The 21,391-nt window shown below is 42.4% G+C and overlaps 1 protein-coding gene across 1 annotated transcript in view; it reads right to left on the bottom strand.

Moving 5' to 3' along the window:
- The window catches only part of LOC126295037 (uncharacterized), a 436,392-nt gene that overhangs the window by 200,405 nt on the left and 214,596 nt on the right, over positions 1-21,391 (bottom strand). Inside the window, exon 2 of the mRNA XM_049987287.1 lies at positions 1,320-1,480. Coding sequence (XP_049843244.1) covers positions 1,320-1,480 — 161 coding nt within the window. The remainder of the gene's footprint in view (positions 1-1,319; positions 1,481-21,391) is intronic.

The following is a 21,391-nucleotide window of genomic DNA, read 5'->3' as shown; positions in this document are numbered from 1 at the left end:
ATACTCATTTTAGGCGTCTTGAATGCAGAGTTTTTAGAGTTCTGTAGGTGCAGGTTGCCTGCCGCTGGCTCCGCCCCACAGCAGCTGCCTGATGCGCGAGTGGAGAGTACTGTGCAGCGGGGTGACGTCCAGAGCCCTCATACACGCTTCACGTCGCAAGTGTGGGAAGACGTGTGTGGAGCCGGTCACGTCTGCCCCACGTGTTTCGAAACTTTGTTCTTCAAGTAGAACACACGTTATTTAACGTGAAAAACTGGTAAGCAATATGAGCAGATAGTATTTCAATGCCATGCGCATATATGGTCGACTATGTTTAGCAATATTTTAGGACATATTCTGCAGCAGTTTTTTATAAAACACACACACACACACACACACAGAGAGAGAGAGAGAGAGAGAGAGAGATCTCAGTCACGCACAGAGGCAAGGTGAATTCTGACAATATTACCTCTTCAAAGCAAGCTTCTTAAACAGTCAGTTCGTGATTTTACATCTCTGTCGCATTGTGCCAATGAAGTTGTTTGACGAAAATGATTGTGATGAAAGGTATCGTCATCATTGTCACCGCCATCCTCTCATAAAGAATAGTCTAACGTCAATCAACTATTCTTCTCTCCATTTAACGGGTCTTCTCTATGACTGCCTCAACTAAATCGCAAGGTACAAACAGTAGCACAAAGAAACGCTCATAGAGTTTCTTTTGGCTCGTGTAAGAGCTGGTCGAATAGCCACATACAACGACGCTTACCGGTCACAACTGCCGCGAGCTCTGAGGTTTAAACGTGGCAGTTTGACCGTCACTGCATACTGCTCCTGGTGGTGCCACACTGTCGCTTGTCGGTTCACCGGCACTACAAACACGAACCTCCTACTCACTGTACTGTACAGTAGTTCGAGCTCCGACAATGGCGACCGCAGCGGAGCGTGCCCGAAGCAAGTGGTACACGGGCGTTAAAAAGCTATGTGGTTAGAAGGTGTTACCTGCGTACAGTCATAATCACGGTCCAAATCCCCGCGCAACATAGACAGCTGGGGCTCACACCTTGCAAGTTTGCGTCTCGTATATGAGACCAGGTTGGCGCCCTTCTCTTGTTAGATGCAATCCGTTGTGATTAGATAACTGTTTCTTTTCTCCAGTGTGATTATTATTTAGCTCTTATGTCTTTATTTCTATGCACTTTAATTAGGACATAATTTTCAAATGCGGTGCAACTCCATCACCATGTGTTGATTAACTTCGACGAGAGTTTTTATAGAAAATCTAAATGAGCACATTACGCTATATTTAACAATAACAAACTTCCCAGTAATATACTCACCAGGTTTATCCACAAACTGAACAGGACGCCACCACTCACAATTCACCATGCCGACCGTGGCTCTTGTGATTTGTCGAACACCATGCACTGACTGGGACAGGATATGATGCCTCAGATCATCTGTTTGCAGCGTTGTCATGTTCCATTTCATGTTGTTCAACCTTTCAAAATAAAATGGAGTCAGCTTATGTGACAGATGATATTCTGAAACTTGACTGTATTTTGTAGACTAGAATAGTGAAAACTAAACTCAACTTGCCCTACTCCAGCTCTTACGTGTCCCATTGATAGAGGTCGCCAGCCCATTAGGGACGAATCGAGGTGTCAGACAGGAATTGTTGCGTACATTACGGCTCGTATGGGAGTCTGCTAACATATTCTGGACAATTGATCATTTCTGATGAAGAATTCACATACAAGCAAGCAGCCAGAAATATGACTGGACAAGCACAGCAGACCGCCTTCAAAGGCATGGAGTGGGCACTCCCCCACAACATGGCTCACAGTCTGCTCCTTGGCGCCATAATCATGAGCAGCGCTTCCACTATAATACCACGTTTTCAAGAGGTTGCCATGTCTCTCTTGTGCCATTTGGATGAGGCTGAATCTTGGTCTTTCATGACAAGAAAGACCATACTGCGCTACCTTACTCAGCTGGACTGAATATTTATTGCACTCTGTCTTAGGAATTAGTACAGTGGCATCCTTGATTGTGAGATTAGCAGAGACAAAATTTGACATAACATGCAACCCCTAAGTGGGATCTGTTGTAGCAATGTCATTAATAGTCAACATGGCTCCTTACGTCTTAACTGCATGAGTGCCATTCTCCCATGCTTTAGCACAATACGCGACAGCTCAGCAACAAAGAAAAATCGCAGGTTTGTTTTGTTTGTCTACATTTGCTCCACAGGTTTTTGCAGGAATGTAGTGCAGTTGATTTAGAATAGAAGCAAACGACTTTTACAGGTCCGCGCAGTGGTGCATAAATGACAGTGACAGGGGAACTTACATTGGTCAACCCCCTACCTGTTCGATCTGCCATTCGACTGAACATCTGCGGATGAACTGTACACGTAGACGTCCATTTCAACTTCCACGGGAACGTCCTGCAGACGGTAGTGAAAAGCTAGTACCACTATTGAGTGAGGTGGTCGCGGGGCTGTACCACCACCCCGGCAGCCGGAACATGTCAGCGAGGCGGAGATGCCAGTTCAGGTGGAATGCAGTGCCAAAGACATTCGCGGTAGGACGGACGTCGATTCTGCACCGTCATCCTCACCGGGGCAGTTACCGCTGGATACCAAAGATGCGCCGGCCACCTCTGAAACTAAGCCGTGTGAGATACAGGAGCGGGTGCAGACCAGTTTGCCTGAACCACCCCTATCGGTAGAGACTGTAGCAGACACGAAGAAAGGCCGCAGAAGGAGAAGCAAAGGGAATAGTAGCAAAGAGGAAAAGTCGAATGATTTAGGACCCGTGCACATGTCAGAAAGTGGCAGCGAGACTGAACCTCAATCTTCTTGCTCCGTGCGCTGTGAGGACACCGCGAGGCAAGAACGCATTCGTGAACAAACCAAACACCTGAAGGCACTACTGAGCGCTGAAAGGGATCAGAGCACCGTAACGGCTAAGAGGAAGAGCGAGCAGAGCAGCGAGCAGCTGCAGCAGCGCTCCCGCAGGAACTCGCTGACGTCAGTCGCAGCCCCGCGTTGTGGCCAGGCGGATGCGACCACGGTGACACATTCAGCCGGCGGTGGCGGGCAGGGCGGCGCGCGCACCGCGCAGCACCCCGACAGCAATGAGCCGTGGTGGCGGCAGAACGAGGAGATGCAGCAGTAGCTGCTCTCGCGCATGGCCATCGCGCTGCGATCTTCCCCTCCCTGGCCCGTTATTGGTTTTGACACTTCGTTTCGTACTCCAAACGTTACCAACGTGTTTGGTTCAAAGCCGGAGAGAAGGACGATGCGAAACTCAGAGCTCATTATCCTCTGAACCATCATGGGTGACAGCCAAACCTACAACATTACCACACTTAACGTCAATAGAATTCAAAGTGCGGTGAAACTCCGTTCGCTAAATGATTTCTTGTATGGTACCAGCGCTGACATTGCCCTCCTACAGGAGGTAGTCACAGCCTTAGAAGTGCCCGGTTACGTTCTTATTGATAACATCAATCTTCAGGATGCTGTAGGCACTGCCATCCTTCTGCGCGACGGTATACCCTTTACGGATGTGCAGCGGCTGCCCAGTGGTCGTGGCATTTCTCTTCGAGTGAATGGTGTGCAGATTGTTAACGTGTACGCCCCCTCAGGTAGCACTCATAAGAGAGATCGTTCAAAGTTTTATAAGACCGGGGTTCCCATTCTTCTTAGCGGTTATCGTGAACATCTCATCCTTGGTGGGGACTTCAATTGTGTGCTCAATGACAGAGACCAAACTCCTAACACGAACAGATGTATCGAACTTGAACATTTAATTCATGGCATGCGTCTTCACGATACATGGGAACAACTGCACGGTGAACGGGTAGCGTACACCTTCGCAACCAGTCATTCTGCCAGTCGGCTGGATAGGATCTATGTATCCGAGGCCCTCCAGCGACACACTGTGAACTGTGACATAGCTCCTGTCAATATCTCCGACCATTGTGCATATCAGTGTTACCTCAACCTACACCGCCAGCAAATTTACCGCGGGAAGGGCTACTGGAAATTGAATGTCAGCCTTCTGCAGGATGCCCAACTTGAAGAGGAGGTGAACTTAACGTGGCAACAGCTCCAGCGGCACCGACGTCGTTACGCTAGCGTTCTACAGTGGTGGATTCAGTGTGCTAAGCCTAAATTACGCCTGACCGTCATGAGCTACGCCCGACAAAAAAGCTTTTGGCAGAAACAGACTATTGAATTTTATTATCGCTGTTTGAGAGAACTGTACAGTCGCACTAACAATCCTTCTCGAGACATCGACGTAAAGATCAAACGATATAAAGTGAAAATCACGGCGATACAACGCCAACGAATGCATGGCATCATCGTGCGAGCCCACCCTAAGGACGTTGCCGCCGAAGAACGGGCCTCTCTGTATCACATCCTGAGAACGACGAAACGGTGTAAAGCCATGTTGATTGAAGCCGTCGTTGATCACGCTGAGAATGCCATCACGAAGCAACGTGACATCATCTCGCACGTCTACGACTATTATAGTCAACTTTACAAGAAGCAACTCGTTGATGAACACTCGTGCGAGGATTTTCTTAGGACCTTGAGCTGTCGCTTGTCACAACAGGATAATGCAAAGTTGGAATCTGTTTTCACACAGGACGAAATCCGACTGGCGGTTCACAGTGGAAAGAAAGGGAAATCACCAGGACCTGATGGTCTCAGCGCTGAGTTTTACCAGCGATACTGGAACGTCCTCGGTCCGACACTCCTCGAGATAGCGAATGAACTCTGGCACCTGGAAGTCATACCCAAGGCATTTACGGAAGCTATCATCCTGCCCTTACTGAAAAAAGGGAACAGCAGGAAGGTCGAAAACATGCGACCTATCACACTCCTGAATGCCGACTTCAAAATAATCACCAGATCGATTAAGCAAAGGATGCAAACCGTTATGTACAAGGTTTTAGGCAGTTACCAGTACAGTGCAGTTCAAGGTCGAAGTGCAATCTCAGCTGCCTGCGATTTGAGGGACATCATCTGTTCACATGCTGAAACTAAAGGACAGGGCGCTCTGATCTTTCTAGATTTTGAGAAGGCTTATGACCGTGTACGTCATGATTTCCTCTTTCAAAGCATGAAGAAACTAGGATTTGGACCTCATCTCATAGAATTAATTCGCAAACTTACTACAAACGCCTCTTCACTGATTCTCATTAATGGCCATTTTACAAAAGAAGTTTCCATCGAGCAGTCCATCCGCCAAGGATGTCCTCTCTCAATGATTTTGTACGCCATTGCAGTAGAGCCGCTCCTGAACAACTTAGTGCATAGCGGGATCGGTCTTAGCGTCGAGTCTGTCACTATCCCATGCATTGCATATGCTGACGATATATGCGTAACTGTGTCATCATCGCAACAACTTCTGTCAGCAGCAACTCTTCTACAAACATTCACGTTTCTTTCAGGAGCAATACTCAATAGAACTAAAACCACAGTTCTGCAAATCGGTGGCGGTATCGGCGACATATCCCATGTTACCTGGTGCAAGGAAAAGGATTCTCACACAACCCTCGGTGTTACTTTTGAAGCCAAACCAGACAATTTCCTGACGAAACACTGGTCACACATGCTTCATAAATTACGTGCTGCTTTGATGCTTCACTCCGACCGTGACTTGAACATACTACAGAAAGTTAAGACCATCGAGATCGCCATTACGAGCAAGATGAATTATTTGGCGCAAATTCTTCCAATCTCCGACCACCTAGCCTAGAGTATACAACAAGCGTTATGTTGGTTTATTTTTAGGGGGCATATTTTCAAAGTTCAGTTCGATACCTTAACCTTACCTTCATCCAAAGGTGGCCTTAACCTCATTAAAGTACACAAAAAATGTGTCACCCTGCTCCTAAATCGCATCAGGAAGGAGTTTCGTAAACGGAGGACCAGTCTCATCAGAAACCTTATTCAGCGGTGGAAACCTCATAGCTTGGACCCACCCGTTAATATCGCCGGCATTCCACTTTCTTACCGACATGTGCGACTATACTACATGGAAATGAGCTACATTCGACACGACATCGTCGATACAGGAAGCCTGACGAACAGGAAGCTTTATGACCTTCTCATGACAACAAACCACAGGAATCGTCTGAAGAAAAATATCCACATACACATTGGAGTATAATATGGCGGAATGTGCACAACGATATGTTACCATCACGCGTCATAGCAGACTGGTATCTCACAGTCAACGATAAAGTAGCAACGAATGAAAAGCTACATAAAATAGGCCTTCAACCAACGCCCAACTGTGACGCATGCGGAAGAGTCGATACGCTCCTTCATAGGTTCACTTGCGGACATGCAGAAGAAATTACAACATTTCTTCGTCAACGATTGTCAGTGATAGACCGTACGACGCCCAGTGGTGTAGAACTTTTAGAGATCATTCAGCCACAAAAACTGAGGTATCCACGAGCAAAAAACAACGCTACAACGTGGATCATGGGCCACACAGCATCGTTTATTATGCAGAATAGGCATGCTACTTTTCTAGACTATTATTCTTACATAGAAATTGAACACTTTAAAATAAGCCAACATTGTGACTACAGGAGGATATTTGGAAATATGCTGAAAATCATAATTAACGGTTAAATGCTTCAAATACAATATTTGGATAGTAGAGGTTGCCAGTTGCCTGTATGTCTGAATCCTATTTGCTTCCTGGGACTTTATTTCTTGCCGGAATTTTAAGATACTATTCAGATGCTCACCAATGCAGAAGGCATTTTTTTTTCCTTCCCATTTTTCTCTCAACATTTTCCTTCTCTTGCAGAGCAGCGGAGCAACTTTTCTTTCGACAATGATGTGATAGTCTTTTGTGCACCTCAAGAAGACATTTCCTTTCTTTTCTTATATTGCGCAACGGCAGCCTAGAACTCATAAATACTAAGTTCATTCTATTTTCATTACAAATCGGAGCACATGTTTATTTTTCCCTTCCTAAAAAAAATAAAAAATAAAAAAGTTGGTAGAAAAAAAAATAAAAAAAATAAAAAAAAACAGTTGGTAGAGCACTTGCCCTCGTAAAAAAAATAAAAAAAAGGTAGCTCAGTTGGTAGAGCTCTTGCCCGCGAAAGGCAATTAAAACAATAAAAAAAAAAAGTTGGTAGGGCACTTGCCCGCGAAAGGCAAAGGTCCCGAGTTCGAGTCTCGGTCGGGCACACAGTTTTAATCTTCCAGGAAGTTTCATCCACTTGTTTGTCTGTTCATGTACAGAACATCTATTAGTGTCTGGATCTTTCAGATAGTTCATTTTTTTCGCCTAAGAGTGTAATTTCTATATGTGACATCTTGCCCCCTCTACGATTTTTACCCTCCTCACTGCCCTCCAATACTAAACTAGTGATCCCTTGATGCCTCAGAAAATGTCCTGCCAACTGATCCCTTCTTCTAGTAAGGCTAATATGTGATGGGCTCAGCATAAAGGATTCTATTTTTTGCATAAATGAACTAAACCTTTTATATGTCTTTTTTGCTACAGAGGACTGTAGAAGACCGTCTAAGTGCTTGGCAGCCACGCTTGTTGAACAGTCCAAAGCGCTAACAACTGGTATTAATGGAATGATGCGTTTGTGAATTTTTGGTACACCACACAATTTTGGTGGGACCAGATCTGATTTAAAAAGTCATTTATAGTCTGTGGGAGAAATCGAAGACTCTTTCACTAGCTGATGCATTTCCTAAAGTATTGCTGTTGGAGGATTGCTTTTGAACTCCCTGTGCCTTCCTGGTTGTTATACAACTCCAGTTAGAGTGCAGTAGGTTCGTTATTTCATTAGCATTGTAGCGTTGCCCTTATCTGCTGGAAGCTCTAGCATACATAAAAATTGAAATCTCCGATAGGTTTCTTTTCACGTTTAGTTAAGGTGCTGTTGTCTCAGTGCTTATTGCCTCTGGTAGTGTCTCTGGTGAAGCCTCCAAATTTAGGGGACGAAGTCTTTGGCACCGAAATGCGCCATTTAACGTGGCCTAATACCCATTAATCAAAATTGACCAGTAGGTTGTATTTCAATTATTTATCAGTACGAGTACATATGTTAATGTTTGTAGGAATCACGAAAGAAATGAGGAGTGTAGAAATAGGAGAAATCTTTAGAGAAGGGGTGGCCAAGACATCAGCTCACGTGCCATGCCTGGGCACAAGTGCATTTGGCTCATTATATACATCTCCCAATTAACATTTCTTACATTTTCTCTGAAGTGCTCAATAAACACTGGGTTGAGCAACCTTACAGATTTATCTCATGGTTTCTGAACTTTACACCTTGCTGTATTTTCTAATTTAATCGGTTGTACATCATTAAGGGGTGATAATCCCATGTTTATATGTTAATTTAGAAAGTTATGCATTTGTTAGTTTCACGCCCTCTTGCTGCACAAATACATAATCTATTAGGGCGCTACTGTCTTGAGCTATATGTGTAGGGAAATTGATAGCTGATTCTATATGTAATTAATAACACACTTTTCCCATCTGAACTGGTTAGAAAGTTTACATAGAAATCATCACAGATTAATAACTTCCTGTTGTTGTCTGACAGACAGCGTAATAGGTAGTCAAACTTTTTTATGAGTAGCTCCCAATCTCCTAATAGGGACCTGTACACTGTTGCTAGCATCAGCACTACATTATCTAGCTGTAGTTTATATGCACAAACTTGAAAGTGCCGATCAATGCTGAATTTGCTTACTTCTCCAGTTTTGTATTTATATCCTTGTTTTTCGTAAACGGCAACCACTCCTTTATCCATGCTATATCTGGAAGTGTAAGAGGCTAAATTATACTAATTTATACTGACACTATCCATCACCACAGTTACATGGTGTTCACACAAAGTATATCAATCTCCTTGTTATTTGTGAGGTCATCTACACGTACTAACAGATCATCTACTTTATTTTTTATTCCCCTGATATTCTAATGAAGTAAGTTGATACTACCCTTAGCTTATCCCTATTTACTGTACATGGAGCTTCTTTCATTCTATTTTTTTTTTAGTTTTGCCTGTTTGGACTATGACCTTAACATAAAAGGCCTGTCTACCTTGTCCCATTAACGACAGGGGCCACCCTCGTGTGACTGAGGCTCCCCCTTAAAGTATCTGCTAATAGGGAAGCTAACTTATCTTTCCCCTTCCAATTTACCTGCAGGCCATGCGTAGTGTGTCCTCACGTACCAGCAGTGTCAACAGGAACATCGCATATGTGAGGTTTTGGGGGTATCTGGAACATCCCGTTCCTCCACTACTTCAGATAGAAAGCCAGAGTGATAACACGCCTTTCAGCAGTGTTTACCCAGGACCGAACATAGCGCCGAAAGACCTCCACAAACACCACATTTGTGTGTCCAGTTAATGTTCCTATTTCATCCAAGTCTCTCGCAATAGTACAGCTTGGATTCATACCGCAGGCTGCCCCAACTGTATTTACCTGATCTCCCTGGCTTTTGTTTTCACAAAACTTGTGATCTGGTAAGCTGCACCTAATTCGGCCTGAAGCTCCTTGCCTTGAATATTAAGTAGAAGCAATCATCTTCTCTTCCTATTCTGATTTGATCCCTACATGTCTTCTTCTCTTGAAGCTAATATTCTGCTTCAAAATACGTTCAACTACATGTGGACGAGGCCCTTTCTCCATTACTTCTGATAGCAAGTCAAACTGATTTACTAACTGAATTTCGAAGTTTTTTCAACAGATTCCCTTTTTGCTTCTACCTTTCCCCAGCACCCCGTCCCTGTTTCTTCCCTTAGCTTACATAATTCCAAGTCCACATTTTCTAATTCAGCCTTAAGGGCACAAATTTTTGCCTCATGTTCAGCAACTTCTCTGTCCTTTCTAGATAACATACGTTGCCATGGAGGAGCGTCTTTATCTACCCAGTTTCCTCGGCGCTACATTCACCCCAATAAAATCATAACCTACACAGTCTTCACACCCCCGCCTTCAGATTTCTCTAGCAAACATCACATTTGCTAGACATGTTTTGACAGAAAAATTTACACAGAGGAAGAGGATAACTTGGCACAAGAGCACTGATGTTACGTAACCTGTATTAATACGCAGCGAAGCGCTAATGTAAACAAACTTTTAAAAATCTCAAAAACTTTATAAAACTACCGTTGTAATTCTTTCTAAGCCACAACGTATTCTTCAAACTCCGTATTTGCTTTAACACCGGTGATTTTAGGGAACTCGACTGTCTTTGTCAGAATGTGTCCGTTCCAGAAACACGATTTTCTTTTTAAATGCATCCCCTTCAAATGAGGAAAAAGTTAGCTTGCAGTGCATTACTGTGGGCAGTGTGCAGTCAAGTCCAGTTAAAATGTGAAATCTGCACTAGATTGCACATGTCTCCGTTTTCGTTCCTGCATTAGTTTTTCCGTCAAAAAATTAAACGCTAGCTCCAGGTATGTCTCTCGACATAACCTACATACTTTGCAGTAGGATATGAAGTCTCCGTAGGAATCGTTCAGTTTCACTGAAAACCGTTGCACCTGAAAACGGAAGATGCGTGTGACTTCAGCAATTATACTATGCGTCCTTACAATTTCACCATGTGCCAGAGGCCTGCAAATTTAGCACAAAGTGCTTTTTGATGTACAAAACAAGGAATCTCGTCTGTCTACATTCGTGTTTTTTTTGCTCTTTCATTGTCGATCAAATCTTTAAAATCTTTCTGCATATTCCAGAATCCGATCAAGAACAGTTCTCCACATGAGTAATGTAGAGGCAGATATCCTCCGAGTTGTGAAGCAACTTAAATCACAACAAGTCTTCCAGTTCACAGTGTATACGAATTACGTTTCCTGATGCAACAGCTCCAACAACCATATACAACCGTCCCCTGGACGAAAGATCCGTACGAAAAGATTGGAAAACTGCACAGGTTACACAAATATTCAAGAAGGGTAGAAGGAGTAATCCAGTAATTTACAGGCCCATATTATTAACTTCGATATCCAGTAGGATTTTGGAACATATATTGCGTGCGAGGACTATGAATTACCTCGAAGAAAATGGTCTATTAACACACAGTAAACTCGGATTAAGAAAACATAATTCTTGTGAAGCATGAAGTGTTGAGTACTTTCGACAAGGATTTCGAAAAGGCCTTTGACACTTTATCATACGAGCGGCTTGTACTGAAATTCGGTGCTTATGGAATATCTTCTCAGTTAGCTAACTGGGTTCTTGATATCCTGTTAGAGATGTCACAGTTCCTAATAGCTGACAGAAAGTCATCGAGTGAAACAGAAGTGATTTCTGGCGTTCCCCAATGTAGTGTTATAGGCCCACTGCCGTTCCTTATCTGTATAAATGATTTTATAACAATCTGAGGAGCAATCTGAGATCAAAAAGTGCAAAACGATTTAGAAAACATATCTGTATATTTTGGAAAGTGGCAATTGGCATTAGATAATGGAGTCCTCTATATGAGTGCTAAAAGGAATCTGTTAAACTTCGGTTACACTATAAATCACTAAATCTAAAGCACGCTATTCAACTAAAAACCTAGGAATTATAATTACGAGCCCCTTAAATTGGGAAGAACACATTATGTTGAGGGGGAGGCAACCCAAAGACTGCGATTCATTAGCAGAATATTCAGAAAATGCAACAGATCTACTAAAAAGACTGCCTACGCTACGCTTGTATGCCCTCTTTTGGGGTACCGCTGCACAGTGTGGGATCCTCACCGGATAGGGTTAATGGAGTACATTGAGAAAGTTCAAAGAAGAGCTGCACTCTCTGTATTACACCGAAATAGTGGAAACAGTGTTACTAACCTCATACAGAATTTGTGGTGGATACAAAAAAGGCGTTTTTCGTTGCGGCAGAATCATATCACGAAATTTCAGTCACCAACTTTCTCCTTTGAATGCGAAAATATTTTGCTAACACAGACTTAGGGAGAAAAGATCGTCGTAATAAAATAAGGGAAACGGGAGCTATCTGGGAAAGGTTTAGGCATTCGTTTTTTCCTCGCACTGTTCGGTATTGGAATAATCGAGAATGGTTGTGAAGGTCATTCGATGAACCCTCCGCCAGGCACTTAAGTGTGATCTGCAGAGAATCCATGTACATGTACAGTCGTTCTCAAAAGTATCCGAACGACCTGAATTGCATTTCGCCTGATTCGCATGCAACCCACATAACGCAGCTGTCTAGCAGGTCTTCTAATCGCTCCTTGGTACAGTCGTTTGACTATTGAAAATGGCTCCACAAGTCACCACTAGAGAACTCGGCTCTGTACCGCAATAATTCAGGATGTAAAGTAATACCACGATACTACAAATATCAGGGAACACCTTAGCACAGATAAGGCTAGTAAGCTCACATTTATTACAATAAATGACATACCTGAAATGTTACCACTCTAATTATTACGTCAGGTAGGTAACGCACGTAGTAAGTCGTCGCATTCATGATTCCCTCTTCAAAGTAACATACCGTACTTGTTATTTACAGAAAATGATATTAAAAATTTAAGTTATTCACGAGCAGCTAGTTAAGAATATGTATGAAGTTCAAATGACGCGACGAACCGTCTCGTTCTGCATTTGGATTCAAACCCAGGTCACGCACACTAAGATTTCGTGACTGACGGAAACTAACAGTTATTCCTGACTAGGCATACAGAGAGTGATATACCTCGATTTTAGAAATTATCAGTTAGCCAATATCAACTTTAAATTACATAACGTAAACATTTCTAACGGACGCGAATTCCTACCCAGCATCTATTGTCCCTGTTAACGAAATACGAGAGATGTTAAATATTGCTTCTTCACAAGTAACTTACTTGAAATGCCGTGATGTACAGCTTTGTGTGGGACAGGGATTCGAACCAAGAACCTAATGGGATTGTTATCGAAGCACCATCAACTGTGACATACGGGATTTTCTCGGCAGTAGCAAGATGTTTTAAGTGAAATGACTAGACGAAACATTAATTTTTTCCTTCCCAGGACTCCAACCTGGAACCTTCCGCATTTATTTATTAGGGAAAACGAACGATAAATATGGGTTTGTTACATCAGCAGCGACATGTGAGCATGTATCGATAAGAAATAATATGACGAAGAGTTCAGTGCTGACTGGGAATCGAAACCCACACATATCGTTGTTGACTACACCCGAAGAGACGTCAGCTACAGACTGTTTCTCCACCAGCAGCTCAGAATAACCTCCTTCAACTTAGAGTGATCTCTCAAACAGTTCTGTGTCTCACTGGGAGTAAAAAATTTCAGATATCGTTAGTGTTGACAACGAATGAAAATGCATTAAAAATCAAAATTATTATCCATCAGCAGATAGGTGTTCTCATGCTGGAGCTTGATAATACATAATGAAAACCTAAGTTCCGGGCCAGCATTCGAACCCATTCATCCGCAATACGTGGAGGTGTTGAGAAATCTGCAGTTTTGAGCAAACAACAAATTGTGGTCGAGCTGTATTGTCACGAAGGGATCAAATTCCACGTTAAGGGCGGTCTGAGTTGCGTTCCAAGTTCAGATCCAATTTTATCGACATACAGAAGCTCAAATAAAAGATGGGATAAGGGTCCTGTGACCCTACATAGCGTTTGTTTCGTCACTATAAATAGATAACTAGTATAACAGAGGTCACTGGTGACAGAGTTCCCTCATTTCACCACTTTATTGTGGTGCAACCTAACGACTACTTGGTAAAGAAGGAATATCATGTTTAATGTGAATTTCAGACCACAATGCCATTATACCTTCTTCACTTGGCGTAGTCAGAATACAACCTGTGTCTCTTTATTAAAAATCATGGGCAGAAGTTGGAATCGAACCCAGACCATCATCACAGGAGCCCATCATCAATCCAACACACCACCAAAGCACCTTCTCTGTGCCTCGTTTTTCTCTCGTAATGCCGTTTCGCCACAGTGGATGATAATTCTGACACACAAACTCCCTATAGTGGTTTGCTGCATGTTCAGTACTTTCATTTACTTGGTTGACTGAATCGCCATCAACTAGCTGCCTCGGCTGCCCAGTGCATACATTCGACTCTATTTTGTAATCACCGAAATAAAATCTCGTAACTGCCACCTACACAGAACTGCCAACAGTATAGGATGCAGAAATTTAAAGAGGAAGTGTTCGTTTCCACTTGAGCTACTCTACTGCCCTATCTGTTTGTTGAAAACGTCGTGCAGTGCAAATAAAAAGCTGTAACTGTCTGTCTCTCAGAAGTCTAGATCCGGCCATATGCTTTATCTCACAGCACTGTGGAATGCCGAAGTTCAGGAGGAACTATTATTGACTTCTGGAGAGGCTGTAGGTAGATGACAGCTACTGTAACAATAAGTGTCACGCACTATAGATAAGATGTAACGAGTTCCATTTCATTCACTGCTACATTTTTACAACACATTTCTGCTGTCTGTTGACGTTACCAATTTAATGGAACTTAGAACGTAATTACCTTCACTTCTCAACACAAAATAGCCGCATGTGGAAAAAGGGCTAACTTCTGGGACATTTTGATCTTTTCAGGTTTAATAGACGGCCAGGCAGCAGATGCATCTCGAACCTTTGTATTATGTATGGGGAGAGCGCATCGTGCCAAAATAGTCAGAAAAGTATTTTCTACATTAGCTGTCGTCTGGTAGTGGCATTTTATTCTTCATCAAACCTTGTTTGACGGCTTTAACTCAGAACAAGTTTTCTACATGCTCGAAATCAATAAAGTGCATGTGCAATGTCAGACTGTTATAGATCACATCAGAAAATTCGCATATACAGTTCATGGTTAATTTCTCCCTCATGGTTTTTTTTTTTTTTGTCATCAGTCTACTGACTCGTTTGATGCGGCCGCCACGAATTCCTTTCCTGTGCTAACCTCTTCATCTCAGAGTAGCACTTGCAACCTACGTCCCCAATTTTTTGCTTGACGTATTCCAATCTCTGTCTTCCTCTACAGTTTTTGCCCTCTACAGCTCCTTCTAGTACCATGGAAGTCATTCCCCCATGTCTTAGCAGATGTCCTATCATCCTGTCCCTTCTCCTTATCAGTGTTTTCCACACATTCCTTTCCTCTCCGATTCTGCGTAGAACCTCGTCATTCCTTACCTTATCAGTCCACATAATTTTCAACATTCGTCTATAGCACAACATCTCAAATGCTTCGATTCTCTTCTGTTCCGGTTTTCCCACAGTCCATGTTTCACTACCCTACAATGCTGTACTCTAGACGTACACCCTCAGAAATTTCTTCTTCAAATTAAGGCCGGTATTTGATATTAGAAGACTTCTCTTGGCCAGAAATGCCTTTTTTGCCATAGCGAGTCTGCTTTTGATGTCCTCCTTGCTCCGTCCTTAACTTCATTGACTTAGTGACCATCAATCCTGATGTTAAGTTTCTCGCTGTTCTCATTTCTACTACTTCTCATTACCTTCGTCTTTCTCTGATTTACTCTCAAACCATACTGTGTACTCATTAGACTGTTCATTCCGTTCAGCAGATCATTTAATTCTTCTTCACTTTCACTCAGGATAGCAATGTCATCAGCGAATCGTATCATCGATATCCTTTCACCTTGTGTTTTAATTCCACTGCTGAACCTTTCTTTTATTTCCATCATTGCTTCCTCGATGTACAGATTGAAGAGTAGGGGTGAAAGGCTACAGCCTTGTCTTACTCCCTTCTTAATACGAGCACTTCGTTCTTGATCGTCCACTGTTATTATTCCCTCTTGGTTGTTGTACATATTGTATATGACCCGTCTCTCCCTATAGCTTACCCCTACTTTTTTCAGAATCAGGAACCGCTTGCATGATTTTATATTGTCGAACGCTTTTTCCAGGTCGACAAATCCTATGAAGGTGTCTTGATTTTTCTTTAGCCTTGCTTCCATTATTAGCCGTAACGTCACAATTGCCTCTTCGTGCCTTTACTTGTCCTAAAGCCAAACTGATCGTCACCTAGCGCATTCTCAATTTTCTTTTCCATTCTTGTGTATATTATTCTTGTAAGCAGCTTCGATGCATGAGCCGTTAAGCTGATTGTGCGATAATTATCGCACTTGTCAGGTCTTGCCAACTTCCGAATTGTGTGGATGATGCTTTTGCGAAAGTCAGATGGTATGTCGCCAGACTCATATACTCTCCACACCAACGTGAATAGTCGTTTTGTTGCCACTTCCGCTAATGCTTTTCGAAATTCTAATGGAATGTTATCTATCCCTTCTGCCTTATTTGACCGTAAGTCCTCCAAAGCTCTTTTAAATTCCGATTCTAATGCTGGAACCCCTATCTCTTCTAAATAGACTCCTGTTTCTTCTTCTATCACATCAGACAAATCTTCACCCTCATAGAGGCTTTCAATGTATTCTTTCTACCTATCTGCTCTCTTCTCTGCATTTAACAGTGGAATTCCCGTTGCACTCTTAATGTTACCACCGTTCCTTTTAATGTCACCAAAGGTTGTTTTGACTTTCCTGTATGCTGAGTCTGTCCTTCCGACAATCATATCTTTTTCGATGTCTTCACATTTTTCCTGCAGCCATTTCGTCTTAGCTTCCCTGCACTTTCTATTCATTTCATTCTTCAGCGACTTGTATTTCTGTATTCCTGATTTTCCCGGAACATGTCTGTATTTCCTCCTTTCATCAATCAACTGAGGTATTTCTTCTGTTACCCATGGTTTCTTCGCAGCAACCTTCTTTGTACCTATGTTTTCCTTCCCAACATCTGTGAGGACCCTTTTTAGATATGTCTATTCTTCTTCAACTGTACTGCCTACTGCTCTATTCGTTATTCCTGTATCTATAGCGTTAGAGAACTTCAAACGAATCTCGTCATTTCTTAGATCTTCCGTATCCCACTTCTTTGAATATTGATTCTTCCAGACTAATGTCTTGAACTTCAGCCTACTCTTCATCACTACCATATTGTGATCTGAGTCTATGTCTGCTCCTGGGTCCGCTTTACAATCCAGTATCTCATTTTGGAATCTCTGTCTGACCATGATGTAATCTAATTGAAATCTTCCCGTATCTCCCGGCCTCTTCCAAATATACCTCCACCTCTTGTGATTCTTGAACAGGGTATTCGCTATTACTAGCTGAAGCTTGTTACAGAACTGAATTAGTCTTTCTCCTCTTTCATTCGTTGTCCCAAGCCCATTATCTCCTGTAACCTTTTCTTCTATTCCTTCCCCTACAACTGTATTCCAGTCGCCCATGACTATTTCGTTTTCGTCTCCCTTTACATACTGCATTACCCTTTCAATATCCTCATACACTTTCTCTATCTGCTCATCTTCAGCTTGGCATGTATACCTGAACTATCGTTGTCGGTGTTGGTCTGCTGTCGATTCTGATTAGAACAACCCGGTCACTGAACTGTTCACAGTAACACACCCTCTTCCCTACCTTCCTATTCATAACGAATCCTACACCGTTGTACCATTTTCTGCTGCTGTTGATATTACCCGATACTCATCTGACCAGAAATCCTTGTCTTCCTTCCACTTCACTTCACTGACCCCTACTATATCTAGACTGAGCCTTTGCATTTCCCTTTTCAGATTTTCTAGTTTCCCTACCACGTTCAAGCTTCTGACATTCCACGCCCCGACTCGTAGAACGTTACCCTTTCGTTGATTATTCAATCTTTTTCTCATGGTAACGTCCCCCTTGGCAGTCCCATCCCAGAGATCCGAATGGAGGACTATTCCGGAATCTTTTGCCAATGGAGAGATCATCATGACACTTCTTCAACTACAGGTCACATGTCCTGTGGATACACGTTACGCGTCTTTATATCTGTTTAAACCTAGGTACAGAGAGCTGCTAACCCTCTGACCGAACACACTGAGCTACCGTGCCGGCTTCTTAGACCACAGGTACCACATAGTATTGTTTTTTCAACACTAAAAGAAACGTTACGAAAATTGTCCACTGTACTAAAAGAAATGAAATAAAACTACCCACGATAACCTTACGACGAAAGTCTGTTTTCATAAAACTGAGTATCTGTACACAAGCGTGCCTCTATCGGCACGAATTAGTAAAATAGTACTCACTTAGATTTCGATTGGGTCTGTGTTTATTTGGTATGCTGTGTCATACTCAAAAGGTATGCAAATGTGGCACTTCATGAATAAAGTTATGTGTTCGTAGAAACCCAACATTTGTTTGTCAGCAGCGGAAAGAGGCGTTACCTGTTGTGCAGCACTGTAAGTTTTTCACCATTGCACTATGAGCCGAAAGTATTTTCTTGCGATTTACTTACCGATGTTTGATCTTACTGATTGTAGATCTTTCACAGAAGGGATAAAAGTGTTACATTCAGCGAGACTGGAACCGCGAATCATAACAGACGCTTTCTCAGATGTCAGCACGTCACCACAGAGCTAGCCAAGACGTATGTGTTGCAAATTTGTCTTACGAGGCCAGCAGAGTCCATAACAAATAAACCGCTATTTAAAGTACGAGTTTAATTGAGATCTACACACGAAACGACTTTCCTGGGCTGAAAACCGTAAATTTACAATCTTTTGTTGTACCTGAAGCGACAATAACTCAGATTATTCAATGGAAATGACAGGAAAAATCAAGTGAACTCTGAGGCTTAATTCCGTGTACACCAGGAAGTAACTCGTCGATCACAGAGTTGCCAAATATACCTTGCCTTGTTGCCAAACCTCAGTTACAGTACTAGCAGCAAGAAGACGGACCGATGTGATCCTACAGCGGGCTGGGAAGTGACCACAGATGGCCTTTCAAAGACGCGGCTGCGACGGCCTGGAATACGTAATGCGTCTGATTCGCATTTCTGTAAACAGGTTTAGGGACTGGAACGTAGTTACTAATAATATTCAGAACTGACTGCAAACTAAGCATCATAAATCAGTAACTCTCATAGTTTTATATTTCTTTCGTAACTGTACTCGAACGTAACTCATTCACGGACGTCTTGGTGCCTCGCTGATAGTCGAGCACACCAAACAAATAAAAATAAAAAAGAATATGTGTGTGTGTGTGTGTGTGTGTGTGTGAGAGAGAGAGAGAGAGAGAGAGAGAGAGAGAGAGAGAGAGAGAGAGAGAGAGAGAGAGAAATAAAGATAAAGGAGAATTAGAGAGAGGGTAAAAAATTGTTGTATAGAAATTGAATACCGGTATGTAAAAAAATCTTTCATTAAAATAACATGTTCCACATCATTATGGAGTGTCGTATTCATGATCTATGGAACAAGTATTAATCCAATCTAATCTAATCAATCATATTGCATACTAGCCATGAAGAGTCATGAATTACCGACATGTAAACCATAGTAGCACATGCCGTTGTTCATTTCGCTGCACGTCATCTGCAATACCGAGATACCAGCCAAACTGGAAATAGCAGACACGGACATCAGCAACAGCACGTGGTATTAACGCATACATCTTTCTGAGAACGTTTCGAATGGGAATGTACAATTCTAAAATTATACGTTTCCCCGTGTAACAATATAATATTTCTAGAATCAAATTTTCACTCTACAGCGGAGTGTGCGCTGATATGAAACTTTCTGGCATATTAAAACTCGAACTCGCGACCTTTGCCTTTCGCGGGCAAGTGCTCTACCAACTGAACTACCAAAGCACGACTTGCGCCCCGTCCTCACTGCTTTACTTCTGCCAGTATCTCGTCTCGTACCTTCCAAACTTCACAGAAGCTCTCCTGCGAACCTTGCAAAACTAGCAGTCCTGGAAGAAAGGATATTGCTGAGACATGGCTTACCCACAGCCTGGGGGATGTTTCTAGAATGAAAATATGGCATTACTGGGATCTTTGGGATTACGCAAGCAAGCCACACTAATGTTGTCGAACTGTGGAAAGCAGATGGCAGAAATATGGAGATTACGGGAGCTGTGATGATCCATAGAAGTACTCCCCTCTTCTCTGCACGTGTAAATACCATTTCAGCCTACTTTCTTGGATCTTCTTCCCTATGGGCTCCACTTTCACTGTTCCCCTGGTGTACACTTTCCTTAGTCTATCCTTTCGTGTCAGCCCACTCATCCACCTCATCATTCTCATTTCATCCACTTCCATCTTTTTCTCTTGGACTTTTGTAATTGGGCAAGTTTTTGCACTATACAGCATCGCAGGCCTCACCACAGACTTGTAAAACTTTCCTTTCATTCTGCAGCTAACCTTCTTATCACATAGTACTCAGCTCAGTTTCCTCCAGTTCATCCATAACTATTCATCCTCTGCCGTATTTATATCTCCAGTCCTCCATTACTTTTCATGTAAGAGCCTAGGTATTTAAATTACTTGATCATCAGTTGTTCTCATTGCAGGTTAATATATAGATTTTTCGCATCCTTTGTTGGTTTTTCCTCTTCCCGGCATAGATCCAAACTGTTCTGTACATACGTCAGTTTCTAGACGCACCTTGTTCTCAAATATCCTTTCCAAGATCTTCATTGTGTGGGACATCACTTTTATCCCTCTATAATTGCCCTTATATAGAAGCATACGGCTTCTCCACACATGTGACGTTCTTTCTCCTTTCCAGATCTTCTGCATTAGATCCCGGAGAATATCAGTACCCTGTTCTTCCAGACTTCTCAATGCTACTATTGAGATTTGGTCAGCTCCTAGGGCCTCCCATTTTTCATTTTCTTCATCGCATGTTGGACTTCTTTCCTACTTATCCTTTGGGTCATTCTTTCATTTATATCTCCTTACTCATACTTCTCTCATACATTTTTCTCATTCAATAGCCTTTGAAAGTACTCCCACCTACTATTCAAGATTTTCTCAAGGTCGTATAATACTACACCTGATTTATCCTTTATCGGCCTCACTGGTGTTACGTCCTCGGTCGCCTTATCTCTTGCTTTAGCTATCCGTAGGAGTTACCTGTTTCCCTGTGTTCTTTCCAGCTCTTCGTACGCCTCTTCCAAGACAGGAACATGCATACCAAAATGCCGTGGCTGACATCTTATCATTCCGAAAACGAGGTGCCGGAGAAAAGAAAACGTCAAAACTGAAGCTGTGAGTACAAGTCGTGAGTCATGTCTCCATAGAATAATTTTATTTGGAACTCTTCCAGATGGTGTTTGGATACAAAAAAGGGAACTGTGAGTCCTTCTGGAAGCAAAACGATTTTGTTGTTTAGTTATTTATTCCCAAATCTAGTTTCAGCGACAAATGTCGCCATCATTAATGGGTCATGGGATCTTTATATGTAAAACATGCAGAGAATAGCATATTTATAAAACACTGTAAAACATTATTAAATGTGTACTGTTTGTTTTATAAATACCGCTTTCCGTGAGTACTTTCATAATACCTTATTTATTATACA

This window comes from Schistocerca gregaria, chromosome 11, assembly GCF_023897955.1.
Source record: "Schistocerca gregaria isolate iqSchGreg1 chromosome 11, iqSchGreg1.2, whole genome shotgun sequence".
NCBI lineage: Eukaryota > Metazoa > Arthropoda > Insecta > Orthoptera > Acrididae > Schistocerca > Schistocerca gregaria.
The sequence above is the reverse complement of the archived record's forward strand: the minus strand, read 5'-3'. Positions and strand labels throughout refer to the sequence as shown.